The 26,013-nt window shown below is 33.0% G+C and overlaps 2 protein-coding genes and 1 long non-coding RNA gene across 6 annotated transcripts; 2 read left to right on the forward strand and 1 right to left on the reverse strand.

The window, feature by feature from the left end:
• The first annotated feature begins 979 nt into the window (after positions 1–979).
• Positions 980–13,214, forward strand: p2rx3b (purinergic receptor P2X, ligand-gated ion channel, 3b). Its single transcript, NM_198986.3, has 12 exons — positions 980–1,293; positions 1,882–2,017; positions 3,087–3,158; positions 4,087–4,156; positions 4,249–4,342; positions 4,422–4,499; positions 4,604–4,745; positions 7,572–7,708; positions 9,052–9,145; positions 9,229–9,294; positions 11,391–11,468; positions 11,566–13,214. Exons 1-12 carry the CDS (start codon positions 1,151–1,153, stop codon positions 11,692–11,694), a joined length of 1,239 nt encoding a protein of 412 aa, NP_945337.3. The 5' UTR covers positions 980–1,150; the 3' UTR covers positions 11,695–13,214.
• On the reverse strand, positions 3,385–12,083 carry LOC141386191 (uncharacterized). Of its 2 annotated transcripts, none has more exons than XR_012407678.1 (3): positions 11,541–12,083; positions 9,612–9,649; positions 3,385–4,348 (listed from the first exon to the last, which is right to left on the reverse strand). It is a non-coding gene; the product is annotated as an uncharacterized lncRNA (long non-coding RNA). The 2 variants fall into 2 exon arrangements; XR_012407679.1 differs by lacking the exon at positions 3,385–4,348 and adding an exon at positions 4,970–5,896.
• si:dkey-9i23.4 lies at positions 12,042–25,340 on the forward strand. Of its 3 annotated transcripts, none has more exons than XM_073948546.1 (7): positions 12,042–12,152; positions 22,445–22,559; positions 22,683–22,755; positions 23,769–23,911; positions 24,228–24,368; positions 24,460–24,574; positions 24,726–25,340. In XM_073948546.1, the coding sequence occupies exons 2-7, from the start codon at positions 22,557–22,559 to the stop codon at positions 24,818–24,820; spliced, it is 570 nt and encodes a 189-aa protein (XP_073804647.1). In that variant the 5' UTR covers positions 12,042–12,152; positions 22,445–22,556; the 3' UTR covers positions 24,821–25,340. The 3 variants fall into 3 exon arrangements, with proteins under 3 accessions (XP_073804647.1, XP_073804655.1, NP_001139080.1); XM_073948554.1 differs by having other exon boundaries at positions 12,081–12,152; positions 22,411–22,559; positions 24,726–25,329; NM_001145608.1 differs by lacking the exon at positions 12,042–12,152 and having other exon boundaries at positions 22,523–22,559; positions 24,726–24,920.
• The last annotated feature ends 673 nt before the right edge of the window (positions 25,341–26,013 follow it).

A 26,013-nucleotide genomic window follows, 5' to 3' on the forward strand; every position in this document is an offset into this window, starting at 1 on the left:
TTGCAGAAAAATCCAGCGTTGGTTAGCATACATTCTTTGAAACAAATATTTTGAAAATCTGACTAAAACAGAAAATGTTAATATTGCTAACAAAATGTACTTTCTTCATGAATACAGCTTATTTTTATTTTTAATTATTACAACCAATAATAAAGTATTGTTAAGGATAATACACTCTTAAAATGCTGGGTTGTCACAACCTAAATTTGGGCCAAATGGCCAATTCCAGCCAACATTGGTTAAAAATGTCTTTGAATAATTTAAAATGTTCCTCAACAGTTGGATTTGTCAACATTAGTCTCACATTTGTGTTGAAACAACAAAGAATTTTTAGAGCGTATCATTATTGTTTTGTGCATACAGCATTAGGAATCCTAATTTTATATCCTGTGCCCTTAAAACATACAAAAATCCATCACCAGAAGATGAATGTTTAGATAACTAACTGATATTGCAAATGGCTATATACGGTCCATGACCTCAAGGGAAACGACTGCATGAGTGTAATCTAGCTAAACTGTTTAATGCCACACTAATGGAGATTCCATTAAACTGATTTTTCTACTTTGTGCTGTCATTGAGATCATAAAGATTGCGTCGGTCGGCAAGCTTCACCTTCTCCAGACTTCTTACACACTTAGCATTTAGCATTTTCCTGCACTGCTAACACGCAACCTCCATCTGATTCTGTTGTGTAGTTAGTGATATGCTTATGTACATTAGGAGATGTAACTTAAGGGACTAAAAGTTAAATTTTTGTCACTAATTTGATTTTTGGCCACTTTTATAAGTTGCTTGGTAAGAAAGCATCTTCTAAGAGGGAAAAATGTAAATTTTATATGTGAGGAAGGATAGAATAACAGAACAGGGAGGATATGAGGGAGGGACTAGAAGAGAGAGAGAAAGAGAGAGAGAGAGAGAGAGAGAGACAGAGACAGAGAGAGAGAGGTCTTTCATGAAACATCAGGTCTTGAGATTTAGTGACATTTTAATAGGCAAACAAACACGGAGGATTATTGAAGAGGTTTTGGACTTTTATCTACAAAAAGCAGGATAAAGCAACTAGACGGATTCGCCACCAGCATTGATTATATTCTTAATTGCAAAATCACACAAATATATTGATACACTTGGAGTGTCATTTTTGTGAATGCAGCAGTGCTCTGGAAAAATGTGGACCTGTATAACAGATTTCTTTACATATGAGACTACCAAGTCTGTGGTGGTAAAGAGCTGGACCATCGGCATCATCAACCGGGTCGTGCAACTCCTCATCATCACATACTTCATCGGGTGAGACCGTTTTTGTTTTGTTTTTTTACAGTGGAATTTTACAGATTTAACACTTTTAAAATAAAAGTGTTTTGATTGCAATCAGTGGTTCCATTAAGAAACTTTTAATAACCATAGGACGTTTATATTTCACAACAGAACAGTTTTTAGATTATTAAAATAGGTAAAAACAAACAAAAAAATGGTTCTTTAAAAAAAAAAAAAAACATTTTTTTTTCTTAAAACACTGATTTTTTTAAGTGTTGAGGTGTTTTTATATCTTAGAAAAATACATTTAACTGCATTGCATTAAAATCCGTTGTTGGACAGTACTGTGTGTCTTTCTCTGATGACATAATTAATGGATTAAAAAAAATGTTTTAAAATAGTTTGATGAGAGTAAAAATCATCTTTGTTTTAGTAAAAAATGTATGAAAACCGTATAGCCTACTTTCATACGTTTGTTTTATTTATGAGCAATGTAAATTAAAGAAAGTAAAAAACTTAATGTGTTTAATTGCTTTGTATTTCTATTAAAATAGTTTATTGTATTTTTGTCCTTCTGTCTCTTTCGCTCTCTATGTCCACCCTTTACCCCTCCTCTCTCAGCTGGGTGTTTTTGTATGAGAAAGCATATCAAGTGAGAGACACGGCCATCGAGTCTTCAGTCATGACTAAAGTCAAAGGCTTTGGGGAGTACAACAACCGCATCATGGATGTGGCAGATTATGTCACACCTACTCAAGTAAATATAGTTTTTAGCAGAAAACGTTTCCAAACAATTTCTTAAAGTGCATGGGCCTATATAGTATGTGTACGCAATATTGCTGTAGTTGGAGTGTGCTATAATTTGAGGCAGAAATTGTTGGCAAAAGATAAAAAAATCTAATAAAATCTTTCTTTGGGGATTATTTTTAACATATGGTTATTATTCTGTCACATGTACTCAAGTAAATGTACAGTTTTTAGCAGAATACATGTTTCCAAACAATTTCTTAAAGTGTGTATATATGTGCACGCAACATTGCTGTGGGTAAGGTGCTTTATTTTGAGGCAAAATTGTTGCAAAAAAAATAATAAATCTAATAAAATCTTATAATTTTTTTAATGGTTATTATTCTGTCACACCCACTCAAGTAAATATCTACAGTATTTAGCAGAATAAATGTTTCCAAACAATGTCTTAAAGTGCGTAGGCCTATATATGTGTACGCAGCATTGCTGTAGTAAGAGTGTGCTATATTTTGAGGCAAAATTGTTGCCAAATGATAAATATATTTAATAAAATCTTTCTTTGGTTATTATTTTTTTAGATATGGTTGTTACTCTGTCACACATACTCAAGTTAATATCTACAGTATTTAGCAGAATACATGTTTCCAAACAATTTCTGAATTTGTATACTAGGCCCTTAAGTTATATACGCAACATGCTATAGTAGAGTGTCCTATATTTTGAGGCAAAATTGGCACCAAAAGTTAGTTAAATCTAATAAAATCTTCCTTTGGGGATTTTTTTTACATATGAATGTCACACCTACTCATGTAAATATTTTAGTATTTAGCAGAATACGTTTACAAACAATTTCTGAATGTATGTCCTAGGTCTGTATGTTATATACACAACATGCTGTTAGAGTGTGCTATATTTTGAGTTAGAATTGTTGCTAAAAGTTATTGTAATCTAATTAAATCTTTCTTTGGGGATTATTTATTTGCTAATCCATTTATTCATTTGGTTAATCATTCGTAATGGTAATTTTGTCTTTTTCTACGCAATTAAATATGTATGTGTTAAATGTATGTATCCGCCAGGGGGCGTCGGTGTTCTGCGTCATCACTAAACTCATCACCACAGAAAACCAAGTTCAGGGAAACTGTCCAGAGGTGAGTGAGAGTAATTGATCATATAAAATCTAGATTACGTTGTCAAATTCCCCAAAAGGTACCTGTGATTTATAGCCTGGTATTTGAAAAAGCACATGATCCTGTTAGAGGTAGGACTACTTTTTATGAACTGGATGGTTAGTCTATAAAAGCAAAGCCGGATTTAGTTGTTTGGGTGGTTATTTTAGTTATTTTTACCCTTTGTAAATTTATTTATTTTTATTTTCACTTTATTTTGCAGTTTTGTTCTTATATGACTTAATTTTCCATTCTACATTTGTACCTCAGCCTATCACAATATTAAGCTTTGTAAATGCATGCATGCCACCTCTGAGCAGCCTGTGTGTAAAGACACAGTTGAAGTCAGAATTATTAGCCCCCCTTTTAAATTTTTTCTTCTTTTTTTTATTTCCCAAATTATGTTTAACAGAGCAAAAATGTTCAAAGTATGTCTGATAATATTTTTTCTTCTGGAGAAAGTCTTATTTGTTTTATTTTGGCTAGGATAAAAGCAGTTTTTAATTTTTTAAACACCATTTTAAGGACAAAATTACAAGCCCCTTTGAGCTATTTTTTTTCTCGATAGTCTACAGAACAAACCATTGTTATACAATGACTAGCCTAATTACCCTAACCTGCCAAGTAAACCTAATAAACCTAGTTAAGCATTTAAATGTCACTTTAAATGTCTAGTAAAATATATTTTCTGTCATCATGACAAAGATAAAATAAAACAGTTATTAGAATTGAGTTATTAAAACTATTATGATTAGAAATGTGTTAAAAAAATCTTCTCTCCGTAAAACAGAAATTGGGGGGAAAAATAAACAGTGGGGCTAATAATTCAGGTTAGTAATTCTGGCTTCAACTGTATATGCCACTGCAGTGTTAAACTGATGTGTGTTTTCGTGTGTGTGTTGCTTTATAGAGCGAGTTGAAATTCAAATGTGAGAATGACATTAGATGTAAGCAGCTGATGACAAAACCATCTAGTAATGGTAAGTTTGAGCGTATAATTGTGGATCGAATGAAGATATAATATATACGAATTTATAAGTAAGGTCTATATATGTTTTGTTTCTGTTTTAAGGGTTGCTGACGGGGCGGTGTGTGCACTTTAATACAACTCACAAAACTTGTGAGATCAAAGGATGGTGCCCTGCAGAGATTGACGAAGTCCAGCCGTAAGTCTGCATACAAATGAATAAATGAAACGATGTGTGAATGCATGTCTGAAAGGATCGTTTCTTCTTCCTTGCTCAGAAACCCCATGATGGAGGTGGAGAACTTCACCATATTTATCAAGAACAGCATTCGCTTCCCACGTTTTAACTTCACCAAGTAATGCCAAATTATCATTCATAAATCCTTTATAAGTGTTTGTTTCATTATTATTTCAGATTAACATCTGTTTGTCATTGATGGGTTTACTTTTTTCCTTTCAGGGGAAACTTTTTGGCCAACATCAACAGTTCATACATAAAGGGATGTAATTTTGACTTTGAGAGGAACATGTATTGCCCGATATTCAAAGTGGGGGATGTGATCCGATTCGCCCAGCAAAACTTTACCACTCTTGCTACAAAAGTGAGTTTTTTTTACAGTTTTCTCCATTGCTTTCTTCCTTTGATTGTTTATATCTTCACATATGTATGAAAGGTGCATGCTGGAAGCATAATGAATAGTATTCACCTGGGTGTGAAATTGCTTTTAAGTATCATTTTTTATCAATCATATTTATAAAAATACATTTTCATATATCATAGTTTTTCATTCATGTTTTTATTTTTCCCTTATTTATTTATTTTTTTGAGTTGCATTATAACATCTTTGAACAACTTTTAACCTTAAAAAGTTTAAAAAGGTGACTTTTATTAACATTTTTAATAGTTTAAAGTGCTATATTGTCTTGGTTGGTGTTGTATATTACAGCACAAAAGCCTTGTAATTAACTGCCAGTACATTTTCTGTTATATTACAGACTTATTTCTCTATTCTCTATTTCTATATTATTTCTTATACATTATATTTTTTATCAAACTACTAAAATATCAATAAAAGTAACTTCGTTAAACTGTAGAGTTGAATTTTCAACATCAAAAGTCAACATCCCATAATGCAATTCACTATCGTAAATAAACAGAAAACACTTGTGAATCAGAAAATACAGAAACTGTTAATTAACAGATTTTTTTTTACAGTGTAGTGTATTTTTTTTCTATTACTGGAAATAATTTTTTGAAATGGCTGCTCTATACAAAATAAAACTTGTTGGTAAAATCTTCAATGAAACGTATTTATATTGCTTTATTAGGATTTTCATAGCGTACATAGGCATATTTTCTTAAATGTTTATACAATACACAAAACAATATTTAATTATAATGCACATATAAAAACAACCAAAGTTGACCAAAGCGCTGTAGATAGGAGTAAAGACAAAGAAAGTTGCATATAAAAGAATCATTTAACAAATAAAAGCAATAAAACAGTGACCAAGGAGTATTAAAAGCAAGAGAAAATAGATAGGTTTTTAAAACTGATTTAAACACAGACATGGAGGGGGAAAGTCTAATGTGAATTGGTAGAGTGTTCCAGAGTTTAGAACCAGCAACTGCAAATGCTTGATCACCTTTTTAAGGCATAATCTGGGTACGGTGAGTAAATTGAGATCATAAGATCTCAGCACCACTGTGTACAAAGGCACACCAGAGCACCTTTACACAGCACCTTATATCCTGTAAAAAATGGCCGTGATTACAACGGTTAAAAACTGTAAAAATGCTACAGTACAAATCCGTAACCTGGTTAACGGTATGTTTCCTTAATATATACAGCGAATAGCCGTAAATTTACTTTCCCAGAATTCCCTGCATGGCACATAACTTTTTATGCATTTTGTTGACATTATTATGGATCTTTTTAGTTGTTTTCCCATCAGTTACGTACATTAGAGATTTATGTTACATCTATTGTTGATAAAAAATGTTTATTTCATGACTTTAATTTTATGCGTGTTACCACACTGGTGTTTAGTAGCTGTGTGAATGACACTGAGCACCTTCTATATGCTGATCTTTTCTGCTTGTGGGAAAAGTTGATTGTGATGAGCTTTGGCTCATTATGTAACTTCCACATCACCACCTGCATGTGGGTGTGCTAACGTGTCTAACTGTGTAACAAAAGATGTGTAGATGATGATCATACAGACATATTACCTCTATAAATGAATAAAATACAGTAGTTTAACGTAAAAAGGAGAAATTACTTTTACGGTTTGTACCGTGTTTTTAACGGTAAAGTACTGGCAACCACAGCTGCCGTTTTTTTTTACCGTAAATTTTACGGATTTATTTTTTACAGTGTACAATGCAATACTTTCTCCATTCGCATTTGTACACAGCACCGTATAACCTGTATATTTATAACAAAGCTGTACAATTCAACATCCAGATTTCTTGACTAACTGCATCTCTGTTTAATGTTTATGGTCTTTTTTTCATATTTATTTTGTGTTGTCACTTGTCACTTTATGTACACTTGAAGCTTCTGTAGCCAAAACAAATTCCTTGTGTGTTTGAAGCACACTTGGCAATAAAAGTGATTCTGTTATTATAAACAACTTTAAATTGTATAATTTCACGCATAAGCTTAGCAGCAGTAGTAATTAAACTAAGCATAATTTTATCCATCTACTTTAGAATTGTTTGCTAAATGTAATACCTATATTGAATTGTAGAAAAACGGTGTAATATTTAATTATTTGTATTTTTGTGCAACTCATTGCTTACTTTATTATGCTGAAAATGAAATAAATACAGTTATGCATGCACTAATGAACTATAATGCATCAAGTATATTTGTTTGACTGTTATGATTATTTGTCAAATGATATGTTTTTAATACAATAAATAAACATATTATAAACTTTTTCAGAAACCATTATGCATGCATTATAATGCATTAAAGGGGTAGTTTACTCAGAAATAAAATGGTCCTTATCATTTACTCACACTCAAGTGCTTCTAAACTTTTATACATTTCTTTCTTCTGTTGAAGACAAAGCAAGGTATTCTGAAGAATGTCAGAAAACAACAAACAATAAGAACAAAAATGCTATGGAAGTCAATGGCTGCTCCTTTCCAACATTCTTCAGAATATCTTCCTTTGTGTTCAGCAGAAGAAAGAAACTCAAACAAACTAGGAGAATGGGTAAATGATGACAGAAATGTCTTTTTTGGGTAAGCTATCACTTTAACTATACCCTTATAAAACATTATACATAGAGGCTTCATATATATCAAACACTTATATAGAGTAAAAAAAAAGTATCTATAAAATAGGCATCATCTATATTTCTCCTTAAGTGCAAAGTCAAATTGGATTTGTGTGTTATCTCTGTCTTTCTCTCAGGGGGGAGTGATAGGAATAAAAATAGCCTGGGTGTGTGATTTAGACAAGGCAGATGATGAGTGTAAGCCTGCCTATTCCTTCACCCGTCTTGACGCCATGTCAGAGAAGACCACCGTTTCTCCAGGATACAACTTCAGGTTCTGTAATCTTCTCTTTATATTTTAAATTTACCCTAAAAGTAGCTTTTAGCAGGTTACTAATGATGCTGATTCAAATTCATTCATTTGTTCATTCATTCATTTGTCTGTTTGTTCATTTGTCTATTCATTAATTCATTTGTTTATTAATTCGTCAGTTCATCTGTTACCTTCATTCGTTAATTCATTAGTGAACTTGTACATCCATTTATTAGTTGATTTGTCCATTCATTCATTCATTAGTCCATTTGTTTGTCCATTTATCCATTAATTTGTTAATTCATCCATTAGTTAATTAATTTGTCCGTTCGTTAATTAATTTGTTCATAATTCATTAGTACTGTATATTCATTTTCACCATTTGTTAATTCATTAGTTCATTTGCTCATCTATTCATTCATTCGTTCATTCATTTATTCATTTGTTCATCCATTCATTCATTCATTAGTTGATTTGTCCATTCATTAATTTGTTCATTAATTCATTAGTTCATTTGTTTGTCCTTTCATTCTTGCATTTGTTCATCCATTTATTACTTGATTTCTCCATTCATTCATTTGTTTATCAATTCATTCATTTTCACCATTTGTTAATTCATTAGTTCATTTGTTTATCCATTCATTAGTTGATTTGTTCATTCATTCATTTGTTCATCCATTCATTCATTCATTAGCTGATTTGTCCATTCATTCATTCATTCATTTGTTCGTCCATTCATTCATTCATTTGTTCATCCATTTATTAGTTGATTTATCCATTCATTCATTAGTTCATTAATTCATTTGTTTCTTTGTTCACTTACCTAATCTTTCGTCCATTAATTCACTCATTTATTCGTTCATTTGTTTGTGTGTTAATTTGTTTGTTTATTCGTTTGCCTGTTCATTTGTTAATTCATTAGTTAAATTGTTCATCCATTCATTCATTCATTTGTTCATTAGTTCATTTATTCAGTCCTTCATTTGCTCATTAATTTGTTTGTTCGTTCATCTGCTTGTTTGTTTGTTCATTTGTTTGTTCCTTCATTCATATAAATGGCAGCCATAACTGTTATTTTAATTGTTCATAAGCATTTTTCCTTCCTTTTCCTGAATTTGAAGGGCATTTTTGTTCATTTTGGTGCTATTTTTCTCTTTAGACCTCTTCAATATACAATCTGAGTCCACATACACAGTCCAAGCTAATTTCTAGAGTGTAAAACTGTACAAAGTTTTATAATGGACACATACTGTAGTATTAAATATTAAAAGGCATTTAAAAAGACACTAATTTAATTAAAGCTTTAGGTTGGATAATCTGAATTTAAACCATATCTGCTATTGTGTCTAAATCTTTAAAATCAGGTACGCTAAGTATTTTAAAATGGAGAACGGAACTGAGTATCGCACTCTGCTGAAAGCCTACGCCATCAGATTTGATGTGCTGGTCAATGGAGATGTGAGTGTTTTTGTGTAGTTTAAAAGAAGCTTGTACTTGTGCTACATTTTTTTGGTAGTTGCTTAAACATTTTCTCGTTGAAGGCAGGAAAATTTGACATGATCCCAACTCTAATCAACATGGTGGCTGCTTTCACCTCTGTTGGTGTGGTAAGTGTTTTAATATTCCGTGCTTGTACATTGTGAAGCCCACAAACCCAGACTTTCATTTCAGCATGATGATACGTTTCCAAATTAAACTAAATTTTAAGTTGGAGGTTCATCTCATCTTTCACTGGCAGCAAACTAATGGTTAGAGGGGTGTATTTTGCCTAAAACCAGGCTCTCACTGTGCAATTTTTAACAATTTTAGCATGTCAAACTGCGTGAAAAAGACTCCTATGTCACACTGTAAGATCTCAGTTGCCAGAATGTCATACTTAATAACAATAAAGATGCGTCAAACACTGACGTGCAAGAAAACTCACCTGGAGTTTGATGTCCATCAGTGGCACTTTCTTGCATTCTGAAATAAAAAAAAAAGCTAAATAGATTATACTCAATAGTTATACTAGTGAATTAATTAAAATAATAAAAAAATTAAATAAAAAATAATTAAATAAATCATATCATGAATATTGCAAATATCAGGTCTTTTCGATAGCCACTTACCACAACATTTTATGAGTTACAATTAGATATGGGTGTAAATACCTTAAATTAATAATGTGTTTGTGCACCCATGGTTAGCAACATATTGCCATCTTAGCTAAATATTTCTGACAGAAGTAAAAATACTACCTGCATTTTCAACCACAGAAGCGTCATCATTTTAGGTTTGCTATAGTATAGACTGCTTCAAATAACAAATATTTTTACGTTTTGTTATTCCCACTTCATTAGGTGTTTTTGGTCTTATGGATTTAATAAAGCAGGCAGATATTTTGGTGTAAATCATATTTATTTCTGAAATATAAAGCATTTGGGTTTAATATTGTATCATTGTATATATTATACAATGTGATGTGCAAAGTAACAAATCACATACTTGTTTAAATTGATTACAAAATTGTTTAACAGGTTATATAGCGCGTTTTATATGTGTGTGTGTGTGTGTGTGTGACAGACACTTTCACTCAGAGTCTGTCCAGGCAATTACTAAAGCACAAAACTTAGAATAAAACAAATAAGCATGATATGTTAGTTAAATGAAACAAAATAGTCCTTGAAGGCACTTATGTGGTCATTTGACTTTATTAAAGGCTTTATAACTTTGAATTGAATTTTTCCACTCCTTTAGTTGCTTCATTTATGTTAGATAAAGCTAAAGCCTGTGAAATATGAACTACAGTGAGTGGAAATTGAGCAAACCGCCTGTCTGGCCCCAGATTATCAGGAAAAATCGATCAGCGTAGACATAATAAACTTAAATAATAGAGACACTTTATGGAATTTAAGAGAAACACACATTTTTTCTGCACACATATTTTCTAGAACATATTAAGCTTTTTATTGGAATATAGTTTTCAGGACATCAGTTTTGTCTTCATTTCATATTTAATTATTGAGCACAGGACATGGGGGGAAAGTATGAATAAATACAATTTTGATTATATTTTGATTAGAAATAAAAGAATTGGTCTCAAAAGTAAAAAATGTTTTGTTTTCACAATCAGAAGAAATAAGTCAAAACTAAGAGTCTTTCCTTAAAACAAGCTAAATTATCTGCCAGTGGGGTAACTGAAATAATTTTGTTTTCGCTTTGAAATGTAAATATTTGGCCTATAAACAGGACAACAAAATCTAAGTAATATTTATTTGCATAAATCATATAAATTCTGTATAAATACAGTTATTAAATACAATTCTGTAGTTCTTGCTCAACTATAATTCAGACTCATTAATGTGACTATTGTGAATGCGCAAATTGCGATATCGATATTAAAACGATAAATTTTGCAGCCCTACTCTCAGAGTCAGAGCATTAACTAATGTTAGGATGCAAGAATTTGTTTTTTATTACTGCATTAGTAAATGTTGAACTATGATTATTGAGTGCTGTACAAGTCATTATTAGTTACATTAAGGTTACATCAACTAATTAAACCTTATTGTAAACTATGACCAAATATAGTAGTTTAATGCTGAAATGAATTTGCCACAAAACATTATTAATGCACAGTCTTAGAAATATTGCCAAATTAAATATCAAGCATGTGGACCCCGAGTGAACACATTTTTTCCTCCATGTTTGTTTCTTATTTTAGGGTACAGTGCTTTGCGATATCATTTTGCTGAACTTCTTGAAAGGAGCAGACCAATATAAGGCCAAGAAATTTGAAGAGGTTTGCTTTAAAATGTTTTATTGACATTCGTTTATATGAATCCAGTTATTGTGATAACAAACTTTGCCTCACCGTGTCTCTCTTGCTCTGTTTTTAGGTGTCAGATTCAAATATTCAAAGCTCTGGTTCACTGTACAGGACCAGAGACCACAGCCAGCAGTCCATCAAAACCGACGAGAAGTTCTCCAACGACTCCGGCGCCTTTTCCATCGAACGTTACAGCTAATAATGCTAATCACAGGATTGAAATGAGTCGATTTGTAACATTATCATTTCTTCATCAAGTCATCGCACTTAATAATCTTTGTCATTGTCATTAATGATTTAGCATTATTTTGAACTAACCCTTAAACTTTACACACAAAACAGACTAAACGCAGGGTGCGAAATGCGAATTACAGGGGGGTAATCCTCCTCCTAATTAACGCTTGATCCCCCTGAAGGACGTCAAAACAAGATGTATGCAGGATCAGCCCTTTAATACTGAAAATTATTTCCGTCTGATCTGTATTTTATATAATTAAAATTGATTATTAAAATAATAGATCAAATAAAACACATTTGAACACCCCTATAACGGTTCATACCATTGTGAATGCATAATCGCGCCAAATCAGTTTTGCGGGGAAAATATTCGGGGAAAATACAGTCTGAAACTGCAGATGTGGCCCACCGATAGACATCGTAAGTGTTTAAAAGACTGTTTTCTCGAAAAATAGGAGTTTGTTTCTACATACAGCCTTAAAGTAATGTCAAATTAGATGCATAGTTTGTATAATATGACCTTCAGTAACTTCTAAAATAGTTTATCAGGGGCTAACGTTAATTTACTGTGGGGCAGAATACTCGAAATATTCGCCTAAACACTGCAAACCTAAAGACGTTTTTATCAATAAATTAGGTATAATGTAAATAAATACATAAATTTGATTCACTAAATTCCCAAACATTACCGAAAAGGTTGACCCTTCCGATCGTATATGTATAATTCGCACCTCAACTAACGTTAAACGACTACATTTCCTACATTTTCCTTAACCATGAAAAATATTTTAATTATAACCATGTCCCAAATGCTAATTGTTAAAATTAAACTCAGTCAAAATATACTATATGACTAATCAAATATCTAAAATAGTACTTTATTTTGTAAATAATAGCATTAAGTACATACTTAAATTATGTGATGTATGCTTATAGTGTTTGCATGGCCTTTACACAACAGCAGTTTAATAATTATGTCACTGTTCAATAGATACACATGCAGATGTGTTTTATGTGTTGTATGTTTAACAGTTTTTTTTTTTTTTTATCAAACTCTAAAATAAAAATAGTTTACCCACAAATAAGATTTACTCACAAATTACTACCCCTCAAGCGGTTACTAATCTATGAATTTTCTGTTGAACACGAAAGAAAATATTTTGAAGAATCAAGCTGGTAATCAAGCATTAATATCCATAGTAAATGGGACTGCTATGGTAGTCACTAGCTACAGCTTTCCAACATTATTCAATTGAGCTTTTTGTGTTCAACTGGACAGACAAAAAGTAAAGTGTGAGTAAATGATTGATTTTGTTTGCGGATGAAATCTTAATTACGTGATTTTAGATTTCTTTTATACTTCTGTTTGTACTACTAAATTTCAATATGCTTGTAAATATTGATGCAGGTCATTGAGAGGCTCAGGGCAATAAAAACACATGTACTTGTCATTTCTGATGTGAATAAATGGATTTCTCTTGGTGGTTTATGGTATAGACAACAGTTTTTCAACTACTGTCTTAAAACATGTAAAAATATTTGAACATTTTTTTATTTTAATACCTCTTAATAATGACTTTATTACGTTTTTCATATTAGCCACTAGAGAGCGCAAGAGAGGTTATTATTGGACTATTTTACAAACCCATCAAATTTACTCTAAATTGAATTGGTGCATACTAGTCTCTATTTTTTATTTTATTTCATCAGACCCAAAAGTGCTATAATGTACTGTATCTTTGAAGCAATGTCATTTCCCTGAGATCAGTTTATAATCAGAGACTGTGTACAAAATAAAAATGTGGACTGCAGGTCAGAGAATATTTAATTTCATGTTTAAAAACAAGTGTTTTTTTTCCACAAAGAAACCTGAATAATCAAATATCAGGTATCAAGGTTAGTCAGTGTGAGCAAGTTGAGCTCATTAGATACATTCAGTTCCACAGAATACTGTTTATGTTATAGTTGTTTAAAAAAAAAAAAGTTTTTACTTTTAAACATTGTTTTATATATACGAGGAATAATAATGTCAATAAAAAAATACAATCAAACACAGACAGTCTTAAAAACACGTTTGTATGAGGAACTACTTTCTTCCGCCATTCATCTACATCTGCAGCTTTAAAATTAAAAGAGCAGAAACCGTTGCTTAAAAAGCCTTTACAGCTAGTATTTGATTGATTCTCTTGAGTTGTGTCTAAAATTATGACAAAACAAGTTATTAAAAATATAAATAAACTGCACAGTTGGAATCTAAACAACTACATTCTCAACTAAAAAGCCTCAAAAGTAAATAATGTTGTCCAACAGCCAGGCCCGGATTAAGAACTCAGGGGCCCCTGGGCACATTATCTTGTAAGGCCCCCTACCTGGCCGCACCCCTATAGTTGAATTTAAAAAATAAGAATAATATAATAATTTTTAAATAAAATGAATCTATAATTTGTTGCCCACATATTTAAATAAATGATATATAGTACATATGTATTTATAGTCTGCAAAGATTTAAATTATTTTTCAAAGCATTAAATAAAAATACTAATAAAACTACACACACACACACACACACACACACATATATATATATATATATATATATATATATATATATATATATATATATATATATATATATTTATTTATTTATTTATTATTATTTTTAAGGGTATTTTAGTGTATTGCTTTTACAAACTTATAAAGCATATTATTGCCATGGCATTTAACGCACAGTGCTTCTCCAATCCAGTTCTATGAATCTGAGTTCTATGAATCTGAGTCTTTCATAATACAAACACTGATTTACTGTCTCTCTCCTCCTCTCCCTGTATTTTCTCTACTCTTTTCGTGATGAAGACTTGATTATAAACCTAAAAGTATCCGAAATCACACACACCTCTTCTCTCCCGTCTCTCTCCTCTTCTGGGCCTTTCTCTCTCTCTCCCTCCCTCTCTCCTTTTCTGTCTGTCTCTCACACGATGAATCCAGTCCGCGCTGCGCTGCCGTTAGCCTCCTCCGCCTGGTTATAGCTAGCTACTCATCATTTAAAGTTACCATACCGTCTTCTTCTGTACCCTCATTCTCCTGATCACGGGTCTGTTTAAAGAGAGTGTGTATGGAAAATGCCTCAATAAAGATGCCTCCTCTCCTCTTTCTCTCGCGTTTGCTAAATCCACTTGTCCACTTTTTGATCTATGACAGATATAACGTTACACTAAAGTCCGCTCAGTTTAGTGCGGGTTATTACAAAACTGACGTTTCCGCACTTGACCAATTACAGCATTCTGTTTAGTTAAAGAAAGAAAGGCAATTTAAATAGAATAATAATATTAATATGTGATCGCGATTTTTTTGCTCAGAGGAAATACAGTTGTCTGAGCAATATAGTTTTTGAAGAGAGGGAGGCGCGGCAGGCGCCTATAATAAGGCTAAACTTTATTAAATACCCACGAGACACTTGTGACTTTATATCACATTTGCATTATTTTTAAAAATGTTTCTTTCCTGTTAAATATAAATATATTTCCAATCTGATATGTAATGGGGAGAAAAAAAAAGTAGCACGAGTTCAACTGATGGTGGATTCGAACCGATGTTATGATTAATCGCGTCAAAAGATGATGCCGTGTGCCTAACAAGGTGCGCCACCGCGGCTGAATCATTTCACTGCTCTTTACTCATCTTGTCTCTATCAATCAGGCATCGATGGGCGTAAACCCTGAATAGCTTTGTCCAACTACACAGCAAATTCATCTGAGTTAAATTCTCGGTGTTGAAGCATTTCAGAGTAAAGTGTTGACGTTAAAGAGTTAGATTTTGATAAATGAATATAATAAGAGTTAGAATGGATTTTATTCAGTGCGAAATCAAGGAGTTATCTTTTCTACACTTGGTGGTGTTATTTCCAACATCCGGGAATTCATGCAGCCCCAGTCACTGAAGAATTTTCCAGACGCCATTTTCCATCTGAGGTTTAGAACAGCAACTGGTGAGTCAAACTACCTAAATGTTGGTATTTTACTGACTTTCTCTAAGGAAATACAGTTGTAAACATATTGTTAAGTTAATAACTTTAGAATGGAGTGACAATTTTAATCTTCTGCGGTTCATTCATGGTTGTTTGTGTATCTAGCTTAACTGCATTACTATTGACTTCTTTTCAAGAATGTTTTTATATATGCTCACGCATACATAGTGCATAAAAACATCAAATGTACATGTTCAACACATTTCTGTCACGCTTAATGCCATTTTGTGCGTTGTTACCCATCTGTAAAATAAAATCGACACTTCTCCTTTAATTCGAAGCAATCTAGCGAGGGAATCCCCGGAGCAGCCTAGCCTACTCTGCCCGGATGCTAACGGCAACACAGGACGGTTTCCATGAGCTCTGGAGAGTTTCTAAAACATATCTGGTGAGTAAATGAACATGCTTACTTGTAAAAGGCTTCCTGACTAAAACATATGATTGTTTGTTATTCGTGTACGTTAATTTGGTTGGTTTAAACACCGCGGCCCTTTTAAACTGGTTCATTCGTGGCCGTCCATATTACCGTTAGTCCATAGACTCGCGTGATAACGTACGCTTGAATTATAAGCGTTTACAACCATTAAAGTCGGAATGTTAACATTAATGTCTTTAAATGACCGCGTTTGCACTTTCTCAGACTTTTAAGGTTACAGAAGTCTCCCGGAAGTTGTGGGACTAACAATAACGTTATTCCGCAAATGCACAGAGACTCCCAGATGCCCAAGTAGATGCCCGCAAATGAATGATAATCTCCCGGAAATCGCGCGTCTCCCGCCCGGTCATTAAACACTTTGCACACCCCTCTCCACCGCATCCCTCCCAGCTCTTCAGGTACGTCGCGCGCAAGTCACCCCCACCGCTCTTTAGGTACGTCGCGCGCAACTCATCCCATTGTTCTTTAGGTACTCATCTCTCCCGCTACCTCCCGCAAATCAACTCTGTATCCCCCGAAAATGACTTTTCCCAACTCGGGATGTCTGACGTTAGTAAGTTAGGCTATTTCTGTAGTCAGGAACATCTTAGTCAAGCTTTTTCTCCCGCATGATATTGTGCTTAAAACTATAGGCTAAACTTAGCATGTACTGTGCACAACATTTCCTTTTTATTAAAGACAATTTAGTGCGTTGTAAACAGCCACCTGTCTGTAAAATTAATCAACTGATTCATATTTGAGCAGCCTAATGATGATACAGGTTTGATTTGTAGATTTATTATCAATAATCAACATCTGAATCAAAAGATATCTGAAAAAGTGTGAGGCATACTTTGTGATGTTCATCTCTCTTTTTTTATCTGAAGGTTATGCATATGTGTGGATACTAATTTTTTGTTGTTTTTTTTTAACAGCCACAGTTCTCTATACAATAACACAAGACCCTGTGACGGTGGCTGATTAGAGACGAATGGTGTATTTCCAGAGTTGGTGAAATGACCAAGCACACCTTCTTGGTCATATGTGGTGATAATAATGAAGGTATGTTTGATAAAGTTCTGTATTTGTTTCACAATAAGCTGAGAGGGTATCAGAGCATTAAAGAATAATGAATGACATGAAGGTGATAAGTTTTGTATTGTGGGTGAACTGTTACTTAAATAATGTTTTGCTCTTTACTTTGCACTTTTCCACTTCTGCTTATCCTAATATTTTAGGTTATATTTGGACCTGAAACATCTGCTAGACTCCAGTAAAGGTGGCCTCAATACTGGACCTGAAAGGGCCTAACAAGTTGAATCTGGTAAAGAAACACGAACGCACACACACGCACGCACGCACACGCTTACAGAAAACTGTTGTTTACGAAGTTTATGAATATTTTTTACACTGTGGCCAATATTTTGGGGAGGTCAGCATCACTAAATGATATAAAAGATTTTAAGCTCCTCTAAATTTTGCTCCAAGTGTTGTGTTAAATTCAGGATTGTGGACAGACAGCTGCCTGTTTTTCTAGTTCTAGTCATAGTGGTTAACCTAATTGTTTTTGGAGATCCAACAGTGATGTGTTTTTTCTACTTTTCCATATCCTGTCACATCAACCAGCTGGGAGAGTCAAGTTGTGGATCATCATGAAGATTTTCAAAAGGTGAGTTTAGATTTCTTGAATGTTTTATTTACTTTAAATGTTCTTTTAAATATATCATAGAATTTGATTGCAATTTGTTTTCAAACATTTTTCTTAGTCATGCTGGAGTCTTGAAGAGTTCTTAGATGAGCATCACCCTACAGTATATCCGTGCATCAGGAACCACCAGACGAGCGATCAGCAGCTACTACATCTTCATGGATAAAAAGGTCATCCTGTGGCTGGGAAGCACTTCATTCACAGGACATGCTTGATGAGATTTCCTAGCTCCAGTTTGTTTTCACACAAGTTTACAGCATTTATACCTTCATTTAAACTGCTCTGTTTGATATGGAGGACCAAGGAAACACCAGAAGTGAAAGATTTGCAAGCCAAGTTGTTTAAAATGTAAGTTCAGAAGTAAACTATGAGTGACGCTATATTGAACTTTCAAATTGCTCTGATAACACATCAAGTTTGGACCAAAGGACTGAAACAGCCTTTTTGAGCACTGGTCATACATATTTTGTTGATACTGTCTGTACTAATAAAACATTTAAAGCATATTTGACATTGTTGCATTTTAAAAACTGAATGAATTGTTGAAGTGGTGAATGTTTTCAAATAAAATATTTTTTCTTTTGTAATTTACAGTCTATTTGACCTTTTTACCATATTTACACTCAAGAGAGTTGAATAAAATAACAATATATTACACCAGGCGGTGTTAAATATAGTTACATTTTTTAACTCTGGCCAGAGTTAAAATTAACCCTTACTTCGGTGTCAATGTGCCAACCCTTTTGAAAGTGTTGATTTAACTTTGTTTTGAGTGGACCCCATGAGACACTTTCAAAGTGTTGAAATTAACACCCATAGAGTTGTTTTGGGTCCCCATATTTTGCTGTGTAGATGCGCTATTTGCAATTAGCCTAAAAAGACACTCCGAAATTGTCTTTTTTTTCTCCCCCCTCGCAGGGGCCCCTAGTGCGCACGGGCCCCTGGACCTGTGCCCATAAGGCCCATTGGTTAATCCGGCCCTGCCAACAGCTGCAATATTTGTCAAACTGTGGCAAATTTATTGATCTGCTGTCACTCACAAAAGTGAAAACTGGCTGTAGGACTGCTGTTATTGCAGGATATCGCACGACTACCAGCCAATCATATTCGAGAACCAGACAGAACTGTTGTGCATATTTTTATATATAATATAAGAAAAGAATATAATAAAGAAAAAAGTTAAGAAAAATAAATAAATAGCTATTAATATATATATATATATAATACATAAATATATAAATATAATACATTCTAGACCAGGGGTGCCCAAACTCGGTCCTGGAGGGCCGGTGTCCTGCAAAGCAAATCTCCAACCCTAATCAGACACACCAGGTAATCAAGCTTTTACTAGGCCTTCTAGAAACATCCGTGCAGGTGTGTTGATGCAAGTTGGAGCTAAAATCTAAGTTTTTTTAAATAGCTAATTATTTCTAAAGCAAGGCAAGAGGTAATCACTTTTATACATTGAGATAAGCCAAGACTGTCATCGTTTTCCAAGAAAACACAATTACATATTTATCCTCCAGCAAACAATCTTTCATTTTTTGTAACTTCAAAGTTCAGAGGACAAAGATGTACGCAAACTGAGATCAAGAGGAATTACTTTGCCAATGACTTGACTTCAGGATTTTAAGGTTGTGTTCTAGTTAGTGCAATGATGATTCAGTTCAATATGAACAGTGTGATTCACTTTAGCTCCACTGGTTCAAACTTGTTATAGTGACTACCAAACCAAAACTCCATGCCATACAGAAGTTGACCTTATCAGCAGCACATTGCACATCATGACAGTTATAAAAAAATAAAAGCGTTAAGATAGGTTCAGTAAAGAGATACTAATCAAAATGTTAAGGAAACAGCAACCAAAATCTGCTCCAGACAGCTAAATACTGTATAATGTGTTCAATCATCTGCACGAGATATTTGATTATGTTGTTGGCTAATCAATCAAATTAACCTCTATGCTATTGGGCTTTGTTTTTTTATATTGTATGTAATTATGTTATTAAAATTAAGTCTACAATTAAAAGCCTCAAATTAATCAGCCAAGTTTTGTTTAGACTGGCCTCTTTGTTGATTTTTTATTCAACATTTTTTCATTTTTTCATTCTCAATGTTTCAGTCACATTTGTCACGTTACATTAATCTTATTCTGTAGAACTAAACATGGTCTTAAAATGTTTCTTTCTGTTTTAACCTAAACTTTATTGCACCCATAAACATTTAAGTATCTTAAAAGGAATGTTGCTATGGTAGAAAAAATCTTGTTGATTGCAGTGAAGGCAACGTGTTTGAAAAAGAGTGTTGGATTAATGTGTGATTAATAACTGAAACTGAGGTGTAAAAGACATGTGAGAGAAAAAAAAATGTGAGAGAAAAAGAAGGGGTAGTGAAAGAGCCTTGTGTACAATGTATTCAGAAAGCATTCAAGCCCCTTTACTCTTCAGATAAGTCACAATGAGGCTTTATTTAGTGTTGTTCAGTAATATGCTTTTTAATAAGCTTGTTATTTACCAGCCAGTTACAATGTGTTTTCTTTAAAATGTCTGTCTGGACTCTGGAGTTAGGAGACAGTTCTAACAGCTTCTCAGCTAGATTCATTTTGTAACTATCATAATTTTCTATCAACGTGTTAAACTTGATTGATGGACTGATTTTTTTCCAAACAAAAGCTGTCACTACCTTTTCACAGTTAAGTGCTTAAAATGCAAAATAAAAAAATATTAACTTTAATATGTTTGAGTAATAGCTATGCATGTGTGGAATTAAGCTCAACATTTCTGATGTGCATATTGGATAGTAAGCTATAAAAACTAGATACTGTGTTGTTATTTATGTTCATTAAGTTGTTTAAAGGAGTCATATTGGTTTATCTTGTACTGTTCTTTGAGATCCACTTATAAAGTTAAAGACGTGAACGTTTTTACATCAAAAAACAGCTGGATTTAGAAGCCTGAGGCTATTTTCTGTACTTCTCTGATATCCCTCATTAAACACACTTTTAATTGGCAAGGGAGATTTGCTAACAGCAATTTCTGCATGTATGTTTGACAGCCTGCATCTTTCCAAGGTGGAGGTTAATGTGTATTTGGTTAAAACACATTACTCGTATCATTACATCTGTTTGAAATAAAGTAGGCCTACACCTAAGAGATTCAGGCCAAATCAACAGGCTTATCGGCAGCACAGTGCAAAGCACTGTTGTTTAAAACTGAAGAGCATTATTCTGCGACAACAACCATCCTGGATGTACATTATTTTGCTTATTACATGGCTACTTACCACAAAACATACTATTGTTCTCAGCCGTAATAGTTTATTAACCCGTGTGTGCTATGGGGGATGTTTTCATCCACTCTGATGTGGTTTTGATTCTTAATTTTGCCACAACTTTCTCTTTTGTAAATGTTCAAAAACTCTTTACTACCACTAACTGGAAAACCACCAACAATCAATAATACATGACTATATGTCTTTTTTATTTCTTTGCTATCAAAAATTGCCATTATAATAGAAGTCAATGGGTCAAAATCAGCCACGAACATAAGGAAAGGCTAGTAAATTTGAAGAATATACAAGGGCTAATTCTTTAAATAAATGCAAAGCTGACAGAAACAAAAGCAGCTGATGGAGTATATACTGTACACTAACTTGCAGTCAAGGTGATTCAAAGTTCCCAAGTGAACCAGAGTTATACAGCAGTTTTTATTTCAGAAAAACCTACCTAGAATGTCATGACTGACCAATCAGAATCTAGTATTCAAGACAGCCGTGTAATACAGGAATAGGGTATATGCACAACTACTGTTTCTTCCCATGCCGACACTTCCAGTGAACGGTCATTGTGACTTTTTTGCAGTTTTATACGCCTCCTTTTATAGCATCAATGTTGTAATGTAACTAAAATACAATCAGTTAAATAGACTTAAGCATTTATTTAGTTGTTCAAACATAAAATCAGGATCAGCAGGCGAGCACAAAAACGCCATTGAAAATACTGGGGTCAGATAAATGCTCATATTTTAAAGACATGGTGGGGAAAATTTTTATTTATTGCAGTGCTTCTTGTGCATTCTGAGACCCTCTTTATATTGTATATCAATCAGGAAGTTGAGATAGTTGATTTTTAAAAAAAACAGACCTTAATTTTGTCACTGCATACAGTTCACTGGAAACACTTGACCCAGGTTACTGCAAAATTAAAAGTGCTTCTGCATATACCCTATTGCGTTTTACAGTGTAATGAGAAGAGTGGCAAGAACATTTTTATCAGGACATCATCTGTTGCTTTTACAGATATTTATTTATCCCTGAAGGACAATGCAGTGCATACTAGAGTTTTACTAGTTATACTAGAGTTATAAATCGATGTGGAAAATGAATGTGAATGAAACATGATCTTTACTTAATATTTTAATATTTTTTGGCAAAAATAGAAAAATAATTTTAAATCATTCAATGTATTTTTGACTATTACTAAAAATATATCTGCAACATAAGATTGGTTTTATAGCTCAGTCACTCTTTGCAGTAATACCCTGTACCCTGTTTCCTGTTTGATGAAGGGTAAATGAGACCAGAGGAGGAGTTGTGAACATTAATCTTATGGTATAAAACAAGGTGATATAGATGTGAGAGTTTTTGTATGCACAGGAGGAAGACTGAAGAGCAAGAACAATGGTGAGTGAACATCTTTTAATACCCAATATTGACACCGCAATATTTTGAGTTCTTGAAGACAAAAACTATAATAATAATGAGCATGTTAAAACGGTTTAATATTATGTGTGTGTTTGTCTCCAGTGGAAAGCAGGATCTATTGGCGTTCTGCTGGTTCTTCTTTTTGGAAGTGGCAACTTCTTCAAAATGGAGAGAGGTAACGTTTTATTGATAATCCATTACATTTGTGATGAAATTTCTTTCTGTTTAATACGAAACTACAGAACAGATTTACTCAACTGGGGAGAAGTAGTGCAAGATGGCTTATTATAAAAGCACAGATGAGATTTGAAGTTATGCAGTTCAAAGTTAATACTCAATAAATTCAGCTGTAAAAATTACACCTTGGGCACAGTAGCTCAGTCGTTAGTGTCGCCTCACAGCAAGAAGGTCACTGGTTCGAGTCCCGGCTGTGTTAGTTGGTGTTTCTGTGTGGAGTTTGCATGTTCATGTTGGCGTGGGTTTCCTTCGGGTGCTTCATTTTTTGTCCTGTTTAAAACAAACTAACCAACTAAAAGGGACAGCTGGTTAACCCAAAAGTCAAAATTATTAGCCCTACTGTGAGTTTTTAATTAGATTTCCAAAGGTTTCAAAGTATTTCCTAAAATACAGGATTCTATGCAGTTCGTTCATGTTGTTCCAACACAATTTGATTACGTTAACTGTAAAATGTAAGTGGATTGAACATAAAAAAATTAAGTTGTCCCAAAGAAAAGTTGTGTTTTTAAACTCATTTTAAATAAGTAGGTTGAACAAGCAGTGAAATCATTTTTTGAGTATATAAAATTTTTCTTCTTAAGAAATATTTCTTTCAGTTTAGCTGGAAAAATCCTCCTTAACATTTTTAGTCTCGATTGCACTGTGCTCCAATAACATGACTAATTAACTTAATTAACCTAGTTAAGCCTTAAAGTTGCACTTTAATCTGAACACTAGAATCTTGCGTAATAAATAATAAAATAATATGCACGTCATCATAGCAGAGACGAAAGTAATTACTTAAAAGAAACAAATTATTATAATAATTACATTTTAAATGTGCTGAAATATTTTTCTCTCAACAGCATTCAAGAAATATTCGAAACAGCAAATATTTATAACAGAAAACAACCCAGATTCTGTATATTCTAAAAGTTCAAAGTAAAGTAGTGGTTTTACTTCTGTCTTTAGGTTTTCATGCTGGAGGTGTGAATGCCACCGAGAAGTGCTCAATGCCGAAAGCATGTGATGTGCCTGGATTCTCTGATTGGTTCAGAGTGGGTCAACGCTGTGTCAAATACTTCTCCAGTCGCCTAAACTTCACTGAAGCTGAGGTATATGCTGTAAAGTAGCACTACACTCTCTTATTAGTCTCCAGATTATTAATAAAATAAATAAAAATATTCTGTACACTGAAATAAAGAATAATTAATTGGATTTACAATTTTTTAAGGTAAGGAGTTGCAAACAATTTATATGGGCTGAATGTAAACAAATTAAATTTAGTAATGTTCACCTTGATTTATTTGTTTGAATTCAGTCCATATAAATTGTGGGCAACCGCTTATTGTAAAAAAAAAAGTAAAAATCCAATTAATCATTTTTTTATATCAGTGTAGTCATTAAAAATTCTATATGTTTTAATTCCAGTTCAGTTGCAGGACCAAAGCCCCTAGGGCACATCTGGTGTCAGTGCATAATTCACAGGATAACAGTAACTTGCTCTGCATTGTGAAAAAATTTAACCCAAAAAGCCTGCGCATCTGGCTCGGGGCCTATGAATTATTTCAGGTATGCAACAAGACAGAAGTGTAAATAAAAGTGTAAATAGCATGTTCTTCATCTTAGTAACTAAACACATTTGCTGTTTGGCTTTTCTCAGTCTGGTGAGTTCTTCTGGCTCGATGGATCCTTCTGGAATTTTAATCAATGGGTTCCTGGCGAGCCCAATCATATGTACACTTACACTGAGGAATGTGTGGAGATGAACTGGAGAGGTGAGAAGAAATAAAAACTAACATGTTATTAGATTATTATCATTTTAATATTGTATAAATGTTTAGCTGAAGGTTTAGTATTGTGACACTGAGGCAGTGAGAATGGAGTAAAGCACAATTCAGAAAATAAAAACATTTTACTGTCCTTTAGAAATTGGCAAGTGGAATGACGCCACTTGCAGTGTCAAGAAAAGCTTCATCTGTGCCTTCAAGCGTAAGGAGTTCATGGAAATACGCTCTGAGTGATCTGCGCTTTTATCATCATGTGTATCTTTCTGCACGTTTTCATACATTTTCGCATCCATAAAAAAGTAAAAAAAAATAATAATAAAGAGATTTTTTGCTATCAAAATGATATGATTTTATTTATTGTCTGTCTGATGATTAAACGTTCATATTATTCTATTTGCTAAAAGAGCTTCAAACATACTTGTTACTTTAGACGTCACATTTTAAATACTGTAGAGTTTTATTCTCAGAAGAAACATCAAAAGTCAACAGAGCACAGAACATTGTCCCATAATAAAATTTACAACTGTAAATAAATGATAAAGACCTTTGAATCACAAAATATATCAAATGTTAATTGACACTTTTACAGTGTTGAGTTATATTATTTTTTAATCCATTCATCCACTCTTCAATTGCCAAATGTAATACCAATATTGAAATGGTAGAAAAACTGTAATATTTAGTTATTTTTATTTTTGTCAAACTTAATGTTAAATTTGCTGATAATTAAATAAATATATACAACATATCCAGTTATGCATGTACCAATGAATTTTAATGCAACAAGAATACTTGTTGAACTTTTATGAATATTTATCAAATGTGTGTGTGTGTGTATGTATATATATAGACACACACACACACACACAGATATATATATATATATATATATATATATATATATATATATATATATATATATATATATATATATATATATATATATATATATATATATTGATAACATGATAAATAAGCAGATTGTAAATTTTTTCAGGAGCCATTATACATACATTATAATAATATATTAAAGGGCTAGTTCTGTCATATTCTGAGCTGTTATTTGTTTGTTTTTTCTCCACATGATGTCGCCATTTTCCCCAGTGTTTCTGTTTGGGGTTCATTTGTGTTAAACTTGTTCAACTGTATTAGCTTATTTATTCTACCCTTTTTTGTCGTCACTTGATTTTTGAGTTTAATGTGCTCTCGCCCTTGCCATAAATTCCCTACCCAGATTATCTAGTTATTACCTTTATTTGTTTTGCTTGTTTGTATTTTCGGCTAAAGTACCCTTTGCTCTACAGAGAACTATTTGTTGCTTGGCTGTAGCAGGTACTGTAGTCCGTCTCGTAGACTTCCTATGTTTTGCCTGGTTTATTAAAAGGCTTTTTAATTTAATAAATTGGCGTTTTTGGAGCTTTAGTGTT

Source organism: Danio rerio, chromosome 1 (assembly GCF_049306965.1).
Source record: "Danio rerio strain Tuebingen ecotype United States chromosome 1, GRCz12tu, whole genome shotgun sequence".
Classification (NCBI taxonomy): domain Eukaryota; kingdom Metazoa; phylum Chordata; class Actinopteri; order Cypriniformes; family Danionidae; genus Danio; species Danio rerio.

What these genes read in the sequence shown, in the direction of transcription:
- p2rx3b (NM_198986.3), top strand. Translation starts at nt 1,151, where the DNA reads ATGCAGCAGTGCTCTGGAAAAATGTGGACCTGTATAACAGATTTCTTT. An exon ending in ATCATCACATACTTCATCGG is followed by an intron (nt 1,294 to 1,881) that starts GTGAGACCGTTT and finishes CTCCTCTCTCAG; the next exon opens with CTGGGTGTTTTTGTATGAGA. An exon ending in AGGCCAAGAAATTTGAAGAG is followed by an intron (nt 11,469 to 11,565) that starts GTTTGCTTTAAA and finishes CTCTGTTTTTAG; the next exon opens with GTGTCAGATTCAAATATTCA.
- si:dkey-9i23.4 (XM_073948546.1), top strand. An exon ending in TAAACTTCACTGAAGCTGAG is followed by an intron (nt 23,912 to 24,227) that starts GTATATGCTGTA and finishes TTTTAATTCCAG; the next exon opens with TTCAGTTGCAGGACCAAAGC. An exon ending in TGTGGAGATGAACTGGAGAG is followed by an intron (nt 24,575 to 24,725) that starts GTGAGAAGAAAT and finishes ACTGTCCTTTAG; the next exon opens with AAATTGGCAAGTGGAATGAC.